Source organism: Toxotes jaculatrix, chromosome 19 (genome assembly GCF_017976425.1).
Source record: "Toxotes jaculatrix isolate fToxJac2 chromosome 19, fToxJac2.pri, whole genome shotgun sequence".
NCBI classification, from domain to species: domain Eukaryota; kingdom Metazoa; phylum Chordata; class Actinopteri; family Toxotidae; genus Toxotes; species Toxotes jaculatrix.
In genome coordinates, this window is record NC_054412.1 from 5732993 (window position 1) to 5755680 (window position 22688).

General features: G+C 41.7%; 1 protein-coding gene across 1 annotated transcript in view; it reads right to left on the reverse strand.

Moving 5' to 3' along the window:
- Positions 1 to 18167, reverse strand: part of LOC121199566 (disks large-associated protein 2-like) — an 82008-nt gene extending 63841 nt beyond the window's left edge. Inside the window, exon 1 of the mRNA XM_041064376.1 lies at positions 18053 to 18167. Coding sequence (XP_040920310.1) covers positions 18053 to 18167 — 115 coding nt within the window. The remainder of the gene's footprint in view (positions 1 to 18052) is intronic.
- Positions 18168 to 22688: the final 4521 nt, after the last annotated feature.

Here is a 22688-nt window from a genome sequence, read left to right on the forward strand (position 1 = left end):
GTAGTAACTGCAGCGTCACTGGCCAAACACGGGGTGTTTTGTGTCAAAACACAGTGACTGAGTTTTGAAGGCCAGAGATCTCTGTGCTGATTATGTAATCATTGAGTCAGTGGTGCTGATCAACATCCTGTTGAGATATTTTTGTGCTATGTGGCAATTAACTATTACTCACTGCTTTATTTTTTTTAATTTTCTTTTTCAAATGAAACTATAAATTTGTGACCTGTTTTTTGGAGGAACCAGTGGGCTTTGAGACTAAGAGCCACACACAAATGAGGAAGGCAGAAAGTACTGAAACACAAACAAACACATTGTTCGTTTTGGTCTTTTAATGGAATTAGCTGACAGTAAGAAAAATACAGAGTAACACCAGCCTCTTATAAATCAGGAATTGGGACGGTGTTATGACTGTTTTTTAGGGGGGGGTTTTCTGATATTGAGCATATCCACATTTGAGTGTGACAAAGAAATTTGGTGATGAAAAATACTGACCTGTTTTATCCCAAGATAAACAATATTAATGTAAAACTTTAACAGTAGTAAAATTTAACAGCATCAGATTATAACGAAAGGGGACTTGGTCTGTGGCAAATCAGGATGTCATACTCTCTCCTCCTACTTGCTTGCACCCACCCAACCACTCTGCATGAATAATACATTTAATGCATTGAACAGGCTAGTAATTAATACAGCATCTCATGTCATCAAATGACTATTAGTTTTATTTACTCACTTCTTAATCAGTTTCCAAAAACAAGTGCCTTCTCATGTACACAAGACGTCTTATTCAGCCACCCTTCATGTAACCAGGTGTCTACACTCTGTAGATCGTCAGTGCTCACGTTTTAGACGCCCGTGTGTTTCTGCACACACGTGTATTTCTGTGCACACACACACACACACATGTGTGTGGCTGTTGTTTAAGCCCACACTGAGCTCTGACCATGCTGTTTTAATTTAGGCACTTCTGAAACCGATAATGATAATCATGAGGTATAACAATGTGCTTCTGAGCTGCTGTGAGTCGATCACCTTAACTACCATAATTGCGGGAAAATGAAACATGTCATATTCCCTTATAGGTCACATGATTTTACTGTACTCTATACTGTACTCTATACTTTACTGTATATAATACCTATGGGGGTCAATAGGATTATTGACAAATACCAATGACTCAGTGATTATTTGGCCTGGTGCTGAGATTTGTAGCTTTCAAAATTCGATTTCTGGCTCATGCTCTGTGTTGGAAGTTGTCCTCACTTGGCCAATATGTTTTCACATTTCGTGACTGGAATAACACATTAAGACCTTTGCACTGTGCCTATTTGTTCAGTACATTGTGTTGTTCTTCTGAAAATGTCCCTAACCCTTGGAAAGCAATCTTAGAAAATTGCTGCCTGGATTATTTTACCTGGCAGCAATTCTTCAAGGTATAGGAAGCACTACATTTATATACTACAGTACGCAAGTGTCAGCATACAGTTGAGTAAACATACAAAGCAGAGGACTCTGACACTTGGAGACCAGAGTTCATATTGTGGTTCCTACTTTAATTAAGGATAGAGAAAGGTTGTGATTTTGCTTAAATGTTGAAGTAAAAGTGTGTCTCATGCTTCAAGTCTGAATCTGGAAATGTTTGATATCAGACCGACTTACATGATCCTCTGGAAGAGCGAAATTTAATGCAGTATTTTAACTGTAGTAGCTTACTTCTTTGATACTACTTCACTCAGTGTTGCTGTTTGATCTCTGTCCAGCTGCTTGCAAATTATGAAACTGTTGTGTCCACCAGGTCAATGGGACAACAAGTGCCGCAGGGTGTTCTGATCATCACTTGCAATTGTTATTCCTACTTTGTTTTCTGAAGGTTTTAGGTTACTGAATAGGGCCATTCAGTTGTGCTAAGCAGATGTGGTGTTATACCCAGGGGCCCACAGAACTGGTGCTCAGGGTGCGTGGTCAAAATAAACCTCAAAATACCTCTCATCCACATCCACTAGTCTAACATGACAACAGAGACTAAAAGCCCAAAACAGAGACTATGGATGGAAACATCTTATCACAGGCTCAGCCAGGGAGAAAAAAGGAGGAGAAGTACCAAGTACCAAGCCCCATCTCCAGGTGCTCCCTTAAGACCCAAACCAAAAAAAGTTATGTGCACAGCCGGTTATAGTCAGGATCCTTAACAGAGGCTGTTACCTGTTTTATTTTTAGCGAGGCATGGCTACTGGCTACATCTCAGTATTTCAAACACCTTATGACTAAGTCTCTCTACAGATTTGCAGATAGAGACTCGTAACTGAACGAGACGCTTTATCATTCAGGTCATTTAAATTCCCTGGTTGTGTTTTTTTGCCTTCTTTTTTTTTTCTTGTCTGTCAAGTGTTGTATATGTTATATTAAATTAGCTGATGATTTGAGTTTAATCTGTAAACTCCTTCCTTCAGATACAGACAATGAGATTTTTCTAATTTTTCAAGTTTTTAGTGGCTACACCTCTTTTGTTTTCTTTCACTTTGTTCTTTGATTGCAACCATTTTGATGTCCTGCTGGGGTGTTTCCATCAGCTGTGTTTTGCTGCACACAAGCAGTGTGGCTCTCGCTCTCGAGTGCGATTTGTCAAAGCAGTCTGACATTCAACAGAAGCTGTCTCTTCTTAAGACACCAAGAGCATGCTGCAGTGACAGAATATTTTAATAAAGATGCAGCTGAGGGAGATTACACAAGCACAAACTGGGTATTTCGCACAGCAATATTTCTTATTATACCCATCTGCAGTCACAATATCAAGCTTTTGTCCTGGTTTCAGAGTGCCTTGGGTGGTAGCACTGCTGTTGTGAAGGGTTTTGTGCAGGGATAACAGCCTGAATGTATAACGAGTACAGAGGCAAATCAGAACACTACAGGGCATTAAGACATTCATCCAAATGATTTTAGCAAGTACGAGACTCAAACTATGGAGTGATGGGATTCTCAGTAAAAGCAATGCAGTGTAATTTCACTGGGCTGTTTGCCTTTTTCTTTTTTTCATTCAAACAAAATTCAACAGCAGCTCATATGACAGAAACAGATAAAATTTTATTAGGAATCACCTGCTCATGTATTTTTCATTTCCCCTTTACAAATAAATTCTACGTTGGAAACAGCCTGGGATGTAGACCACAAAACCAGTAGGCAGTAAGACTATCTGACATGAATGTGTGTATCCACCTGACATACTGTACAACCTTAACTGGCTAATGGTAGCCATGATACATTCATGTTTTGTCTAAATTCACTTGCACTGTGAATTAGATACCCGTGCTCTCTTTTTCTACATTTAAAAATCTCTGTACCTGTTCAAATATTTTTAATGTACTGTAAGGTAACATGAGGCCTGTGGCTCTAAAAAAAAGTTTGTGTGTATCAGCTATCAGAATATTATGTCCCAGTGTATAAATGGCCACATGGTGGCAATGTCCTCACCAAAAATAACTCACTTCTCCTCTGTCCATGGCCAAACTTTCAGTCAAATGGAGTAGTTTTAGAGATGTCCTTCTAACTAAAGGACAGACAAAAGGGACAGAAAACATTACCTAGTTCTTAGTGGTAATAAACCGGATGCTTTCATACTGACTGGCTATGTGTGGCACTTCCCGACTCAACATGATACACTATAGAGTCCTGAATGGGATCATGGGATATTGGTATTCTGCACCAGAACACCTATAGTGTCTTCATTCAGAGAGCAGAGAGCTTTGATTTCTGGTTTTAATGGGCTGACAGAGTAATGGCTTTGAGATGAGGTGCGTGCTTTTACCTGTCTCTCCTTCTTCTCAGTGCACAGCATGACACAGCGAACACATGCCCGGTCTCTTAAGTAGTCAATCTAAAAGCTCTGTAGGCAGACATATAGTCTCTATGACTAAATCTATACTGTTTCCTCCTTATGTGAGAATTTATGTAAGATTTATCAAGAAAAATGGTAGAGTTGCCCTCTGGTGGTAATTTTCTTTCCTCAGAGGAAAAGTCTCTGTCTTATTTTACTAAAGCAACTTAACTTTTCACATTGATTCTTGTTATGGCAAAGGTAAAAGAAAAGCATGCCATCTTGCTGATGATCTGTGATGGCTGACTTTGCCACTCTAATTTGTTTTTAAAAATCCAGTCAATGATAAAGATCTTTCTGCAGCGTTATCCTAACCAGTGAAAGGTGCATGTCAGCACTTTTCTCCTCATGCAGACTCCTCTGAAGACACGAAGACAAGCTCCAAAATTCTCCATAATTAGTTTTGAATTAAACTGTCACCACCAGTGGGGTGCCAGACTGTGTTGTCAGTGTTCCCACCTCTGTGTGCCATGACATATCAGAGCATAGGCCAAGATCTTTAAGCCTCTTGTGTTTCTGTGGTGACAAACAGATCAATCTAATCCAGACAATTAATGTAGTGTTTACAACACCACGTTTCTATTGCTGAAAAGTTCAAACCTCTACAGAGCAGCAGTAAAAACAATCTCAGCCATGTCGAAATAGTTCTCCCTTAAAATGATTATTAACATGTTTATAGCCGAGATTTGAAAATTAACCAAACCGTTAATGGACTCAGGAATGAACCCCAGACTGTCCATGAGAGGCTTGATGGATCCCTATTGAGTGAAATATCCAACATTATTAATATTGCACTTCCATGCTTGAGCTGTGCTGATGAGCCAAGGGTTTGCTGTTCAGGCCAAGCTGAGGGTGCTGCATGCCAGCAGCCTGCAAGAGTCAAGTTAAAACCTCTTACGTTGGCTTTTTCCAAGTGGGCAGAGCCTTCTGATTAGAGGCTAGTTAGGGGATTTGCCAAAGTGAAATGAAAGTTGAAAGAATGGTTGAAGAGCGGAAAGTCAGATTTTGTTTGAAATCTAATATAAAAGAAGCTGGGACACAGTGTTTATGCAAGGCAAGAAAAAAATGTGTTCCCACTGTCAATGCGGGACAGCAACCTTTCAAGCTCCGCTTTATCACTTTAGTGGTAAAGTTTGAAAAATACAGCTATTTGGATGAAAGCAAGTTTCAAAACAGTTGTTGTTTCTTCTTTTCAAACACCTGCATTTCACAGGTGTTTTGTTTCAACACCTACAAAAATGATTTTCTGAGGACAAGTGTCTGTAGCTGTGCTTGTGTGCTCACATGTTCACATTCATAATACATACATGGAGCACAAGAGAGAGTGTGTGAGCTTCCAGCTGAGGAAACCAGCTAAGTGTTGCACCCTGCCCATGCCCTGCCGGTGTTTTATCCTGTCTGTGGTGGTCAGGCTAAACCCCCCCCCCCCTTGCCTGACTGGACGCTGGTTTAGCACATTAGTATTAGCACTCTGAATTCCCAGTGTGGACATGTACCACCTGGCAGGCATCGCCACCCTGCGTGAGTCAGAACACTCTGGCCATTAACGCACGGCAGGTACCATGGCATTGGCGAAGGATCAAGCCCATGTGTTAATGTTAACCTGCCGATCCACACACACACACGCACGCACGCACACACACACACAGCTTCTCTCCAGCACCGATTTCCACTGATCCTATAAGCGCTCCCCAGAGCGCGATAGACTGTGATGACGGCTACCACCCTGCTTCTCCACAGGCCAACCCTGAGCACAGCATATCCTATTATCAGCTATGGAGATGTTCACTATAGATGTTGTTAGGAAGGACACACACACTCAAATCAATTTCACGCATGATGGCATACCGATTAAAACTACATAGGTCGATAAAGCTGATTCTTATCTCTTTTTTCCTATGGTATGAATTTCAAATGTAAAATCAAAGACCAAATTAAGGACGTATTTCCTTTATGTATCCATTTTCTGTTTTCATCTAGTATCTGCTTTTTTTCATTTGTTGAGGGATATTTATGTTTCGTAGCCATAGGAAGGCTTTTGGAAAGTGCGGTCATAAGTCCAAATTCCCCCAGCAGATACCCACTCACATAAAACAGTCTTTAACTAGCCACCAGCCACGCTCTATCAAATTTTCTGAGTATTTAAGTTTGACATTTAATTTATTTATTAAAGAGGCAATGATGACAATGTAATAAATGAAAATGTGAAAACAACATGACACACTGTGCTCATGCTGATGAACCTCCAGATAATTATCACCTCATTCAGCAGCTCTCACTCGGCTTTACGGCGCTTCATAGCAAGTTTCAGGTCATTGTTTAGCTGTCTTGCTCGCAGTGTTACTGCTTTGGTTCAGTTTTGTTCTCAGCTGCAGTGGGCAGCTGCTGTCAGTGAAAAAACTTTAAAGAGCCCACTGTACACTGTAAAGTTAGTCCAGGATTCTGGAGACTGCTGGTTTTCCATCATGTGAAGCCACCGCTTTAGTTCTTTTCTTCTAATGTTTTGGGTCATCATCTTGCTGAAGCCCCAACCAACCAGTCTGTCTTCCTTTGTTACCTCCTGTATATATTGTCCTAATAATGCCGGAAAACTGTAAGTTAATATCTAATCCCTGAAAAAGGCCTGTTTTCTATGAAACTGACATCATTTACCAGATTTTAGTTACCTAAGTTTTTGGGATTTTTTTTTTGTTTTTACCTCAGGCAGTTTACCAATTACCTTTGTACCATTTAAGGTTATTCATTGGACTTGAATTAATTGAATTTCAATTAAAACTGGAAAATGGGGGTGTTCTAAAACTTTTGACCGGTCGTTTAAAAAGAGATTAATTATTAGACTTAACCAGAAACTCACCTTCAAATGAAAATTAATGTTGCACCATGTCTGCTAGATGTGTAAATAAGCAGCTGCTTGCCATCATGTAGAGCTGTATTGATTTATCAATTAGTTGACTGGTAGAAAAGTCACCAGCGGCCATTTGGATTTGATCAGTATTTTTAAGCAAAGCTCACTGGTTCCAGCTTCCGTGAAGCTGAATATTTGAGGCTTTCTGATGGACATTATTCACTATTTTTGAGAAAAATTATTTGGTAACAAAAGTATTTAGTTAGCTGTTAGTTGCAACCCTACTAATATTTGTCATACCAGTTTAATAAGGTGATGACAAGTCTTGTGGTGTCTTTCTTCTTTTTCTACTGACCCCAAGTGGCCAAAAAAATAGATGAATGCAGTTTTTAAAAGGTTTCCAAAAAGGAAAAGGTTAATTTGAAAGGCTTACACAGGGCCCGGCTTAATTACCATGCTCCAAAACCAGGCAGTAACACCCAAAAACTACCTGATACGTTCGATGAATCAAAGGGCGGATCTACTCTTCAAACAGAGGCAGGCTGCATATTGACAGGGCAGAGCTTCAGGATTAGAAATCCTGTTGCTACAGGGATTGCCCTGGCCTCCATACAGCAGGGACTCTCTGTTCAGGTCTGCACTGCATCATTCTGCCAAGACAGAAAGATCCTTTTCACAGCTATTTTCGACACGCTCCGTCCCCGTGGTGGCCTCTTTGTCTGGCCAGGAATCACTTGTCACCTCTATCACCATGTAAGCAAGAACCACAGGACTCTGTTTCTGGCTTTACAGCTCAAGGGGGATACGTATACACTAACTACGCACATAAAGCTGCACACACGTGGCTCGTAGAATGCAGGATTTTGTTTCAATGGGATTACATTGTTCATGGTTTTACAGTGAATTGTTTTATGCATTCATTAGATCATCATGTCTTTTCACCTTCTGTTTCTGTGTCTCTCTCTTCCACCTCTTTTCGCCTCACTCTTTTCTCTCACGCTTTCTGTCACTCTGACTCACCATCTCACGTACGCAGCATGCACACGCACACACACACACACACACTGTCAATGACCACTCAGAGTATCATGCACGGCTGACAGTTCAGCCTTCATAGCACACAATGGCATACATGAACACACACACACTGGCACATTCGCTACAGCTGAGCTTCAAGATTAGCAGCCACTACTAGCCTGACACACCGGGAGAGAGAGTACAACACACACACTAACACACTGTACAGTCACACTGTTGGAAATACTGAGCTGCACACATACACACACACACACTTGCACATTCACTGCCGTAGAGCTTAATACTACCACAATAGCATAAGCATATCCGTCAATGGCACCATACGTGTTTGTGTGCCTGTTAACACACCATTATATCCCACACACACACACGCACACCCTGGCCCAGATCCCTCTTATGAAGCAACACTGTTTGGAGGAATGTACAGCAGAAGGGGAGGGGGGGGGGGGGTAACGCTACAGCTCCTGAGTATCTCCATGGAAACAGGCTGGAGAGCAGCATATCCTGCTCAGCGTACTGTCAGAGACTGAGGATGAATCCAGTCCTCATTAGGGAAGCCAAACCACACCGCACACCAGGCGGTTGATTCCATTATTAATTGCAACAGCTCTTTTACAGAAAAAAAAAACCCCACACACACACACACACACACACACCTGGATGAGGGGTTTCCTCAAGCTCAAAGTGGTCAATATAGTCCAACTAGCTTATTGGACTTGGGACGAGAGATTCTCTCCCTAGGCTGATCAATGCAGATAGCATGATTTTCACACAGGCTAATGCAGTCATGTCCTTGCTGGTCATCGATTTTCCTGCAGGCACCTCACATTTACCATTTTACCTTCTGTATTTTGAACACTATCGGACAGTGGACAGGGAAAGCGGAAATCATTCTTGAGTCAGACCCAAAATGCTGATGATGCACTGATTACAAAAAAAAAAAAAAAAAACACAATCCCCCAGAAGCAGGGGATTCAATTCAAATAAACTCACTGAATTCTTAAGGATTTTCTGTTGATGCTGCTTCAAAATCCCACAGAGCTAAACGCTTGAGAGTGGGCCAAAGTGGCTCACTCTCTGTGGGTCATGTGCTAAGATGCGGTGTAGTGCAGAGAAGCCTTTAGCTGAGATTGTTTGAAACTGATATTTGGTGACAATGAGCGAGAGCTCGTATTTGCCGTGAAATTAACAGTGCAGAGAGAAATTCAAGGTTGAGTCACAGATCTGCTGACGACACTCAACAGCACTCCCTTACAGTATGAGAAAAAAAATGGCTATACACAGACAGAAAAGTCACATCATACAAAATAAAACACCTAGAAAATTTGTTTCTCTCTCCTTTTACTTTTGTTTTTTGTCCTCCCCTTGTCCCTGTACCATCTGGGGTTTTTTTATGTACACCCCCTCCACCTTTTTTTGCTTTCAATATACATGTTTACGCAAACCATTTCTGAGTCTCATATCCTCCAGAACGTTCAACTACATCTCCTGTCTAATTCACAGTTATCTACTTGGGTCAAAAGTGTCCGAGAGAGAACGCGTTTCCACATGTTCTCAGGGCAAAACAATAAATTGTATCAGTCATGCTCCCTGCTGCCAATATCCAGCTCACTCCTGAATGCTCTCTATATTCAACTCATATTCACTCTTCTACTCACTCGTACACCCACACAGCTTCTCTCGCTACCTAACATGGTATTGTACTCAGCACCACTCAGAGGGATTAAAACTGGGAACTAGGATTCAGGTTGTTTCCATCCAGCTTCTTTCCGTTCAAACACAGGACTAAAAATCAGGTGCCCAGGAAACATTAAGAGCCAGGCTGTAACTTTAATGATCCCTTGGGGCACAAAACACACAACAAGAAATTTCAACATGATGCTTTTGGCTGTTGTAAACATTTACCAGTATGCTCACATTGTATTGACCAAATGATTAGCTATGAATTGAGGAAATAATTTGGCAATTACTTGACAGTGAAAAGTGAAAACAGTCATTAGTTGCAGCCTTAGCCCTTAACTACATAGAGTAAGTTTCCAGAGCTGCAAATTTACAGTGAAGGAAGGAACATGTGTGCAAACAACTCTGTGTCTGATGACTGATTCGCCCACTCCCTTAACGGGATACGTGGAGCATGCAGAAAATGTTTCATCAATCTGAAATCGAACCGCCGTCTAATCCACTGTCATATGTCAGCAGTAAAATACAGTATTAGACCCTGACGATCACTTTGAATGTTGGTCAAACCGTCTGTCTGCCTGTCTGACTATTTGTTCCAGATCTCAATGACTACTGGCCAGATTTCCAAATTTGGTTTGGATATTCGTGGTCCTCAACTGATTTTGTTGACCCCCATGACCATGACCCCCCCTTCATTTTGAAGCCACTGTCATGTCTCATGTCTCTCATGTCTGTGCGGTAGATTTGTTACTGGAGGCTCTGCGCGCAGTGGTGTCCATCTAACTCTCAGCAAGAAAGTGAATAAGAGCATTTCCCAAAATGTCAAACCAGTCCTTTAACCACCATAGCAGTAAATGAGCCACTGTATTCCATCAGAACTGGTCAAACAGCTTCAGCAACTTCCTTCCTTGCGCCTTTCCGACATCAGATTAGTGGCTCTCTTTTTTCGTTCTTGACACAGTTATTTCTGTCACTTTTCGTGTGTGCAGCCAAGCGCAGCACTATGAATGTTTTCAAGGAGAGACCGTCTGAAAATTGTGCACAGATATCTCCGTATTTAAACGATTTCGCCTCTCTCTCCTCTCTGTGATGGCCAGCTTTTCACCTCGTCTTCGAGTGTTGCCATTTGGAGCAGCTATAACTTGATTGGTCGGACAGCGGGTTGTAATAACTAGCCTTTAGTCTCTAGCAAAATCTGTCAGTCAGTATGTCGTCCATTCCGTCCAACATTTCCCTACTGTTGTGTGTAAAAAGCTCTGCAGCCTCTAGGGGCTGCTGGTGGAGCTTTACGTTCTTATTCTTGTTGGGAGCTTTGAGCTTTTTACAGGGAACCGGCCAAATGAGGCGTTTCAGGATGCTAGTGTATCTGCTTGAGAATCAGAGCAGTGAAAAGCCAACTGGGAGCTGTGAGGAGCTGCAACTCAGCTCCTCTGAGATCCTCCTCTGCATCCCAGTGCCACACATGACAAACGACCACCTCAGCCAGACACCTTGCTAAACATGAAAGCAGCCTGATACAGTCCACACAGCTGCCTGAGTGTGCCTGTGCGTATGCATATAGGCGTGCCTTTAGCTCACTCTGTGCACTGTATGTTAGGAGATGGTGCTTGTTGCAAGGACAAATGCTGTATGTACAGTTTATGTGTGTGCGGCTGCATGTGTCAAGACATGAGGATTAATGCTGCCAGTGATAAAGAGTATCTGTCAGTCCTCTGCTGCGTATCACAGTACAGTTATAAAAGAGCCTGGAACGCTGTCTGATCTGTATGCAAGCATGAATGAGCGTAAATGCGCACAGATTTTTTAGCTAAATGGTGCTGGTGGGTTTTTTCCTTCACTTTTTTTTGTTTCGTTTTTCCAAGTCATAACTAAAATATCTCTGTTTTTCTGGTCAGTCAAGTGCAGCTTCAAGACACTGTCAAATGTTTCAACACACACAGAAAAGCCATCAAGCCCTGACCAACGGCAGAATGCAGGATTTGGATATCGCTGCAGCACCAGCTACACTCCATCTCTTATTGTGGCATTAGGGAGGGTGTGTGTAGAAGGTGAAAGTGATGAACCGTCATTAGGTCACTTACAGGCTCAGGCGTTGCGGCGTCAGAGCCAACATGTGACTGACAGATTGAAGGATTTGAGAGGGATTGCACCACTCAGCTGTTGGCCACTAGGTTTCCCAAATCAGAGAGTGATGGAGTAAGTTCTCCTACAACCCCCTCCCCATCTATTTGCTGTCCTTATCCTTATCTCCCTCTTTCTTTCCCCTCTTTGTCTTGAATTCCTTCCATCTGTGACAAATAAGGCATGAAGACACACAGCAGTTTTTTTTCCCCTCTCTAACAGCCAAGCTGAATCGATAAGAATGATTACATAATGATGAACTACTGGTGCCACTAAAGAAGACAGTCTGTCAGTTATTTTAAAACCCGAAATTCTGCCGACGTTCGTGCCCATAAGATCGATGGAAAGCTGTTGGGCCACGCTGTCAAGATGAAAATCCCCTTCTTGCCCATCGAGAAGCCTTGCTGAGGAGCAATCCCTCCCACCCTGCTGGATTCTGTTACACACATATGCATATGAACACACACACACACACACCTGCACAGATCGCTGTGATTGAGGGGGAGAAGACGAGAAGAGATGTTTTTCCTCCATAACTGAAGACAGATGTATTTGGCGTATCTGACAAAGATCGACCTCACAGAGCTTTTTTGAATTCAAATCATTGCGAGGAATACCAGTTACCTAATCTGCTGTGGCAACTTCTCATCTACCTGTTAAATTCACACACACACACACACACACACACACAAAAACACACATACACATACACATACACACACACATACACGCGCAAGGCTCACTGAATATGTCTTGAGGAAAAACAAAAAAAAAAACTGCAAAGATTAGAAGCATTTTTCTGAATGAATCTTCTTACCTTGCAGCGAGTCTATGTTCTGGAGACATTGGAGCACATACGCGGCGCGTCTTCACACGATGACAGGGAAGCGGCGGACAGTCAGGCAGAGGTGTTTCACATCTGAGAACGGAGGGGGGAAAGCAGGATTTCTCCTCTGTTTTTCTGTTCCTTTCTTGTTATTTTTTTGAAAGCCCTCAGAAGAATGGAGCACTGACAGAGGAGGAAGAGGAGGTGGAGGAGGAGGTGGAGGAGGTGGAGGTGGAGGAGGAGAAGGAGGAGGAGGAGGAGGAGGAGGAGGAGAGGGAAGGCTGAGGAGGGAGCAGTCTGCCGGGCTGGGCTGCTGTGGATCACCTGGAGCAGTGTTGGGCTCCGCATTTACTCCTCCACTGCAGCAGTACGAGGCAGCGGCGCGAGCTGCATGTTGCTCCCACAGATCACCGCAAAACAAGGACACGGAGTCTCCATCTGCTGGATTCAGGATTCTGCAGCTCTGTGGCTCCAAGCGCTTCTATCCCCATCAGCATGCACACTCATGCTGTCCCTCTTCCCCTCTGGGTTTCTATCTGCATTTCTCTGTCTTTATGCCTTTGCTTCACACTCCTTTTCCCTCTCAGGGGGTTTATAACGAGTCACAAAGGTGTTGCCATGTTATTTGGCTCTCAGTTTTCCTTCTCCGTGTCCTCACATTGACTGTTGCATGTGGTCATACGTCTGGTGCTCTTGGTAATAAAACGTCAAGCTCAATAAAGCCTCAGCCAACATCACGCTCTCCCTACGATGACATCACTCCTCTGACCGAAAGGGAGGGAGTCGTTTCCTGGTCTTGTCGGGACCCTGCTGACGTCACCGAGATCAGACACGTTTCTCAGACCATGTGCAGGTGCTTAAGTGGCGTACAGTCCACAGAGAAAGTTAAACAAAGCTGAACAACAGGAGCATGCCAAGGAGTTTCGCTTCAGGTGAAGACACCGCAACAGACCTAAGAAAACTGCAGCACGAGTCTTGATCACATTCCCTGCCTTTCTAAGTCCTGAGACAACCTCTCATCCAAACTGGAACCATAAATTCCACCAACTAGTGAACACTTGATCTCCGAACCCGACCGCCCTCACATTCTCCTCACGTCCACCCTCCTTCATCAGCCTCTTCTCTGTCCTACAGCACAGCACGGCTGAAAGACAACCTGAGAGAGGAATAAATACAGATTTGGAAAGGATCATATTGATTTGAGGCCTAACGTAAGACCTATTGGTATTCTGAAGGAGGAGAGGTGCTGTTCAGGAGAAATATGAGTGCTCCTTCTCTTGATGAAAAAGACAGATCGGCAACAGCTGATGCAGATAGAAAAGGACACAGAAAAAAAAAGGCCAAAATACAAAAGATGTAAAACCTTTTGTCTCTAAAACCCAGATGCCTTGTCAAGTAGAAAAAGTAAAGTTGTCTGATGAGTAATTTATTTCTCCAGTTTTCTACACTTCTTCTGTGCAGGTGAACGTTTAGAAAGAGACAAAGGTTTTCAACCCACAGTCCCCCAGCAGTCATGATGCATCCGTAATACTTTAAATTCTTCAGTTGTGGTTGTCATTAAGTGCAATGACGATGCCGCAGTCAAAGAATATGAGGACCGAGAATTCTCTGATGTACAAACATTGTTTTCTTGAAACTCTCAAATGTTTTCCATAGTCTGTCAAACCAGAAGATGTACAACTTAAAAGTGCTATGTGTAGGTTCTTGCTATCGCTACATAGCCAACATTAGTATTAACAGCTGTATCAGTCCAGAAGGAACCTTGAGAGCTCAGCACCAAACTTCATCCCTTCACTTGCCAATAGTCTTGTCTCCAGCAGTGGAGAGCAACACCAATCTTTACTCTTGTTCTGCTTCTATTTCTATCACCTCTTTTCTTCTCCAGGAGTTGGCATGCTAACACAACACTGTCATTTAGAGCTTAATGTAAAGAATTAAAATGGGAAGATATTTCATTCTATAGTGCGAATAATACTTTTGTGTGACTGTTAAGATAGTTTGCATATGATGACTAAAAGATTCCATATGGAAAGATGAATTTTATTGAGGACTTTCCAACAGCAGAGAGACACAATACAGTCCTTGTCCTAAGAAATTCACTCTTGCACCACTGCTTACACAAACTGTTGAGCAGCATGAGCAACCCAACTAAGTGAATCCATTTTTCTAAGGCGACACAGCACACACAGTCTGTACTGGATTGTGAAATGGCCAGTATTTGAAATACACCAGTAGGTACAGTATGTGATCCCAGCAGTTGGGTATGATATCAAAGTAAACAGTCCCACCTAGTGGTATAACACTGAGCTAGGGATATCAAAGATTTGCACATTTGTTGCTAGAACACCATTCCACATTCAAAGCCATAGAAACACATTTCAAAAGCTCAGCGTGCTCATTTAAAGCCCAAGCTCGTGCACATAAAGTCATAAACAGCATCAGTGCATCTGCTGATTGCTTTATATTCCTTAAAACGATTTGGTCACCACAGTCATTAACATTGTGCTTCAACCTTGAGAAAATGATGAGTAGGGTAAGAGCAAGTTCTGCAGATGGTTGATAACAAAAAAAAAAAAGACAGCATAACAATGCTTTAGGTAATGTGCATCTAACAAGTGAAGATGTTCCCGTAGCCACAATCACTTCATCAGGAGCCTTTGTGCTGACAAAGCCTGTAAAATCACAGTAGGACCCTACACATGATTAACTCACAGATAATCTCTGGTGCGTGGTTGGGCTGAAACTCCACTGTCAGCCCATTTGTAATAATTAAAAGACATTTTCAGAATGTGATTAACACATATATGATCACTGTTGTCAAACTTGACATCCTACGGTTTTTCTCTAAGGAGGGTGTTATGATTTAGAACAACGCTGCAACACTGCAGACATAAACTAACGATTATTGCTGTGCTAAATGTGCAAAATCTGCCCGAGATATTAATGAGCAGAACGAAAAGGTAAAGCACAGGTGTAAAAATAGGCAAACCTGACCTCAAAACGTTTGTTGAATTATAGACCAACAAAACAAATGCTCGAAATTCTGTTCTCGTGTAATGGAAATCATTAGAGGGGTTGGTTGTGTTTCACTCTGTGGTATTTAGAGAAAAAAAAGAGGTGAATTAAACCTGAATTAAAATTTCAGGTTACTCTTTCATGATTTCTTCTTGCCCTTGGTTTCAAAAGCAACATGGGGCTGGTCGTACTATTTGAGGTTTGTGCTGATGCGAGCCAGCATTTGATCATGTACGATGGCCAAAAAATGCCAAGAGAAATGCAGCGGACCCCTGCAGTGCCTTTTCCTTGGATGGTTCTCCATGCTCTGACCTCTGCTGCGAGGAAGAGTCGTGCAGAGTTTATCTAATTAACAACTATCTCCTTTATGGGCTATGCTCAAATTCTCCACACATCACAACAGCTAATACCTCCACCACACTATTTGTGGCTGATTTGCTGCCTTTACCTGCTTGTTCTTTTTAAAGGTCTTTGTTATGTAAGCATTGTGTTCTTGGCAGGTACTTGGGAACTTTCTGAACAGGTCTTTTGTCAGTTGTGTCACATGTAACATACTCAGCAAAAGAAAAATGGAAATCAAAAATCAATCCTTGTCACTAAAAGGGGACGGTGGTAACACCTGGGCTAATCCAATGACCAGCTGAATTGCGTTTTGGTTTAAAGGTGGACTTATCAGTATATATATATATATATTACAAATGGATCAAATGACTGCATGTAATGTGAAAGTTGTTGCTCATAGTAAACTCATAGAACTCTGAGAATAGTGGGTCTAACGAAGGTTTTAGTGTCTTTCAGCTTGTTGTTTTGGTTTCATGGCCCGCGACTTAGAGTTGGAGGAAAGCTATTAGGAGTAGGAACTGTAGGAAAGTTATAAGGAACCAAATGGTGGAGATACTGGACTTAGTTCATTAGGTGGTCCAAATGAATCCTACTGTTGCTCTGTGTCTGCTGAATGTGTAAAGAAACAAATGTATGCTAACATGTTCGCCATATCGGCTTTATAAGGTGGCGGTACGTCAGCATTGTGTTTGCAGCTTGCTGCGCTGCCACCAAGTGGACAAAAACATCAATGAATGCAGGTTTAAGCTACTGTTTGAAACACATTGAAGGGATAAAGCCAGAATTATTCTACATATTATTATATACATTTCTTGTTGTCAAAGAATCCAATGAAAAGACTAAAACAATGTAATAGTCCGTCTATCAATAGTTTACTACCCTGTCAGTAATTCTCTGCCCCCATTTCTTTTTGTGAAAGGCGCAAATCCTTAAAATGGGTCATAACTATATAGTTCTGTTGGTTGTTTGTTTCTTTCTTTCTTTTAAAAATAGGTTCAGTTTTTCTAAAACATCTAGGCACTGCAGTTTTTAGCAAACATTACTCTCACAGGGGTAAACAGTGCATTTGTTGGGGTATTTTTCCTGCCATGCATTCATTTATATTTTGTGCAGTGGATTGACTCAAACGAAACTACAGCTGAGAGCAAATCAAGCACACATTTGTATTGTATGTATATGGAAAAACATGTCACTAATATGTAGAGAAGTGTGCAAAATGCATCAAATTACTTTGATAGCTTTTAACACAGAATAAAACACGAAGTGTGAAATACCATTGTACCTACTTATTTGCATAAGAGTCACCTCCTTTGATATTGTGATATAAATCTTCAAATAAACCTTCAGCCAACATTTTCCCTGCGTTCTAAACTTATGAGTACAATGATTTACTTCATAAAAAAGCTGGCTTTAATTACACAAGTTAAAACTTAGATATGGCTTGCAGGCTAAGGGCCCTCGGAATATATCACCAAACCTAGTCTTCATGGGTCTCTGAGTGAAGTTTATATTGTGATTATAATAAACACCAGCTGCAGACATAGACCCCAGGCCAACGTGGCAAGGAAGCAGCCACCACGACACTGTCGTTCCTCCAGATCCCTGCTACTATAAAGCCATTAATACAGCATGTAATGACATCCCCTCCTTAAGTTTGACTAATCCACCCCTCCCACCTCTTACCTGGGTCCTTCTCAAAGAAAAGACAGCAGTGAGTCTGTAGTAGCCATGGTAACACCTGTGACAGATGAAAAGATGGATGACAGATATAGTACAATACAGCTGAGTCACACCAGGCACAAACACACACACACACTCGCTGAATGGAGGGGAGCACGCAGCACAATGGGAACATGTGGGCATTTAGAGACAAGAAACTTGAGGGAAGAAGCTGCGGGTCCCCTCCATTCACAATGGCTTTCACCATGGGAAAAAATACCGCGCCATCCACACACACACACACACACACACACCTCCCTCCGCGTCCAAACACATGTACTGACAACACCTCACCCACACACCATGCATCATTCAGTGCATTTGATTGATCGGTGCAGGAAACACCCCGACAAGTGAATAATCAGTCAGCGGGTGACTCATTCATGCTGCGCAGAACTTCTGGCAGTTTCTGAAATTCACACTCTCGGTCTGCATGGCCAGGTGCGACACGCTGGCTTCAGCTGGTTAAAATTCAAGCCTCCATCAGACCTCATGTAGGTGCACTTGCGATAATATCCAATAACAACAATAACAGGCAGCGCCGCAGGCTCGGTGCATGCACAAAACAACGACACTGGTGCGTCCTCCTTCCTACCTTTTTCAGCGCTGACATCTTCCGCCTCGGAGAAGGTCACTTCTTCTTCGATAGTAAACGGGCGATAAACAAATGAAAGGCGATCATGTCCCCTGGCATCCGTGAAAACGTTCATTGCTTTGTCCGTTGGAAACATCTGCAGCAGCGCGGTCGTAGTTTCCCATGATGAAGGCGGCTTGTATGTGTTAGCTTGTCCAACGCAAGTCCTGGCGCAGCGGCAGACTTCATTCTTTTGGAGATGACTTATAATGCACTAATGTTGTTATGGTCACTGATAGAACAGCTGCGCTTATATGGGCAGCCTATATCAGACGCCATTTTTACAAAGTCTGCGTCTTCACTAACATGCTTGTGTTGATATAATACACATAACGTAACAAATAACTTCTAAATACAAACTTTAACCATAAAAAGTATATGAAGTTAAATAATTACTTTTTATCCATGCTTTTTAGAAATTTGGATTCTAAATTACACTACATGTACATAATTGTGATATCATAATTTAAATTGAAAATACATATAGTCAGGGCAGCTGTGTGCGGTTGAATTTAAGTGGATTTTACAGTGAAAAGGAAAACAAGTGTTTTGTCTAGTTTGTGAAAGATGTTTGATAAATTAAATTTCGTAAATATATTTCTGTACTTGTATTGGCTCACATTAGAGTTACATATGTGAGCTTAACTTAAAAATATATATATAATTTAAACAATTACAACAACTTAGTATCAGTTAAGAGAAAACTATTAGATAAATATCAGTCTTTAAAGAAGATACTGACTTTACTTGTGCAGCCAGATGATTAAAACATAAAACCTATGAAAATCTTACTGGAATAACTTTATATTTAGGGCTTGTGAATGACAAACAGAAGTGTCCTATCCTGTTCTTCATGCACTGCTGTTGAAATGCCCTCAGGTAAGGCACTTTACTCCCGCAGAGCTCCATGACAGGCCAATGCAGGTACGCTGCTGTGTTACTGGGCAGCTCCTCTGGGGGGTTGGGGTCAGCAGTATACTGGCAAAAGTACATACTCAGCACATATTTCCTTAGCAAGTGTTATAACTGACATTCAGGAGGTATGTCACACCTGAACTGCACCATCACAATCAGTCACCTACGTTATCAAATCTATTGTACCTCTCTGTTTGTCTTTTACCCACCTCCTAGAGGAGTAACACATCAGCCCAGAACTCAGAGCCAACTTCCTCCTTCCCTTTGTCCTCCTCAGTCAATAAATAACTTCATTCAGCCTTCAAACTTTAAAGTTACTTCAAAGTTAACTCACTAAATATTACACATTGATTCATACAATAATCCAAATGTTTGATATCAATTTGGACAAGAATTAATAAAATACGTTTTACAAAATTCCTCTTTGTTTTATTAAGAACCTGAAATGTTGACAGACTTTAGAATAAATCCAAATATTATTTTTTCATTATTCCTGGCAGTACTGAATCTGGACATCAGGGGGCGCCAGATATCTTTTCCACCGTGCTCTGTCCATGGTTCTGAAACAGTTACCTGCACAGTCATTTACACTGTAACTACACATGACACTATAAAGATAACACACAACAATCTGGTCTCTCTCTGCCGCTGTCTGTGAGTACATTTACTCAAGTTGTGTACTTAAGTACAACTTTGTGGTACATGGACTTGCTTGAGTATTTCCACTCTTTGCTACTTTATATTTTTTCTCCACAAAATTATCTGTCAGACATATGAAGATTGAATTTTCATGTCAAGATTTTAACACTAAAAATATTATCAGTTTAGAAAATGTTTTGCCTTAAAATCAAAATGAGTACCACCTCGACCAAATACACCATACTCTTACTTTGGTAAAATTTTGAATGAAGGACTCTTACTTGTAATGGTGTAGTTTTATAGTGTGGTATTTCTACTTTTACTTTCTACTAAATGAATTGAATACCTTTTCCCACCACTGCTGACCTCTGTCTTGTCAATCTTATCCATACTGTGGATGAATTCCTTTGAATTGTGAATTTAAACGCACTCAACTTTGGCACAAACTGAGCACCACAGGCGAGCTCTTGTGATTTTCTTGGGTTATTTGATTGGTTTGGAGTTTGATTAAACCAAATTGTAACTGTTCCTTTAGTTTTGTGGCTGGATTTGGATTTGCGTTGTGAAATTTTCTAATTCCATTTTCTTCACACTTGAACAATCTTGGTTCTGTTTGTGAGTGGATCCTATCTGTGAGCCTTCCTATGATGCCCTTCAGTCAGTGACACCTGTCAAAGCTAATAATACAAATACCTTCTTGCCCGCGGCTGTTTTCGTTTCACGTGTTGTGAGCTACGACAGATGCTATGTGACATAACACACCTCCAGACCGTGTGAAGCTATGGCCTGTTACCTGGCTGCCAACCACACCTGCATTTAACAAAAGATAATTACCCTCCAGCTGGTGCTTTCCTCGCGCTGCTTTTCCATTGCTTACTTTTCTCTGCAGTTTATTCACCATACCAGGGACTATTTGGCCTTTTAAATGGTTAGTTTGGGAAAACATTTGCCGACATTGCTCCAAATAATGCCATTAACAACATTAATGTTGTTGATCCAACGTGCAGCTGCTGCGCAACCAGTTTGTTTCTGCCTCGTTCTTCGCTTTTTGTCGCAGTGGATTTAAAGGAGAAGCAGAGTTGGATTTTATTGGGAATTGGACTCAAGTTGTAGATGGTGGCTGCGTCTCTATAGCCCTGTGGTGAATGTGGGATATCGGAGAAAAATGATTGTCAGTAACTCGGACCGTGTACGCCGGTGAATTTAGGAGACGGGACGCAGAAAACCCCTGCCAAGGAGGTCGAGACACCCGGAGACGAAACCCACCGGACAGCTGTGGGACCAGACTGGAAGGCGTCCAGCTGGCAGCCTGAGCAGGTAAGATGAATGAACCTGGAGGGTAACGGCGTGCGCAGTGAGTGCAATTAGATGCAACGTTTGTCACAGCCGTAATAGTTTAATTTAAAAAAATAAGATAATTCGCCCAGGACGCGAATAGTTATTTCTGGGGGGAGAAAAAATCGTCACGCCAAACTTCATTCACCAAACTGGCAGTTTAATGTTGCGGAGTTCATTGAAAAGAGACATACAAAGCAATGCACATTTTTAAAACGTTTCACAAATTAATTGGAGGCCCTCTTTAATACGGCATATTATTCACCAAGCTGTGCATTGGTTTAGTAACAGTTTAGGTTGTAGACTTAGTTCTCCTGGTTGCCCAGTCCTCCCCTAAAGTAGTCTGCGGCGGCTGCAAGTCACCTGTGTGACTCACTCGTAACAATTACATTATTGTGAAATGCAGTGCATCATAGGAAATTGTGTGCATGCCAAATTTGTCTGGGAATACCACCAGTGTCTAACCAAGCTTATTTATTTCGTTTAATGTATAGGTATTTCATTGATAACCATGGCAACGTTAAATCACTAAATTATTTAACGGAGTTTGGTTGGACGTTGATAGAGAGTCGGCCATGTGTTACAAATGATATAACCCCACAGCACTGCGGGGGAAGGTGTGTCCACGTTGTTAGAAAGGATGTTGTCATATTAACGCACACACGTGGTTCTCTTTTAAGACACCACGTTTCCATGTTACTTCATGCCAAGTGTCTGTTACATCTGTGTGACAGCTCTTAATTCTTGAGGAGGTCTGATAGAAATCAGGCCAATGAAGACTCGAGGCAGGTGACACAACTGACACTGTGATTTCTGTGCTGTAGTTTGGTGTTTTTTATGACCCCATTGCCATATCAGTGTTTAGGCTCCCACCTCCTTCGAAGGTAAGGAGATTTTGCACTGAAGATTTTCTGAGCAAAGGCTCTTTCCTTGACATGCTGCATTCCTTTTGTTATGCTGGTCAAAAGTTCAGCAGTGAGTCATACTCATGAAATATTTATATTTATTCTCTCTTGTCCAGACAGCAGTGGGCCTCAGAAATCGGAGGACACAGTGAAGGACACTGGGATAGCCTGTCCAGATACGCACCCCTGCTGGATCATGGGTAACCATGCTGGCAAAGACAGTCATGGCCCTACAGGTATTACAACAACACAAATACACAAACAGTGGATTTACTATGATGGAAAATGTATCATTTTTTTCAGTTATTATTACTTTTTAACTCAAAGTACAGGTGATTAAAACTACTGTTTTTATGTTGCTGCACTGCCCAGTTTTCTCTTGCAATCTTGAACTGAGGCCTTTTTTGGGTCCTCATACTGTAAGAGCCTATTTTTAGACACCGTCTTCCTGGTTTCAAGACAGAAAGTGCCACTTGTTATTAGTTTCAGTGTCTCCTCGTGTAATTCCAAGCAAAAATGAACTGGTTTGCGCTGAGTTAAAAAGTTAAGTCTTATGACATTTTAATTCTTTTGTGATGAGGAGTAACTGGATTCTTCGCACTGAAGAAGGAAGCAGCTAATCTCACACATTGCAAAACAATAAAAATTCAGAATACATGCACACAAATGAACTTCAGGAGACAATTGTTTAGAATAGCAGATTTTGCTGGCTTTAAGGTAAATAATGGTGAGTTCAGTAGTTTTTCATTACATCCCACTAATTCCAAGAAAATGCAAAGATAAATATGATTTATCATTTTTGT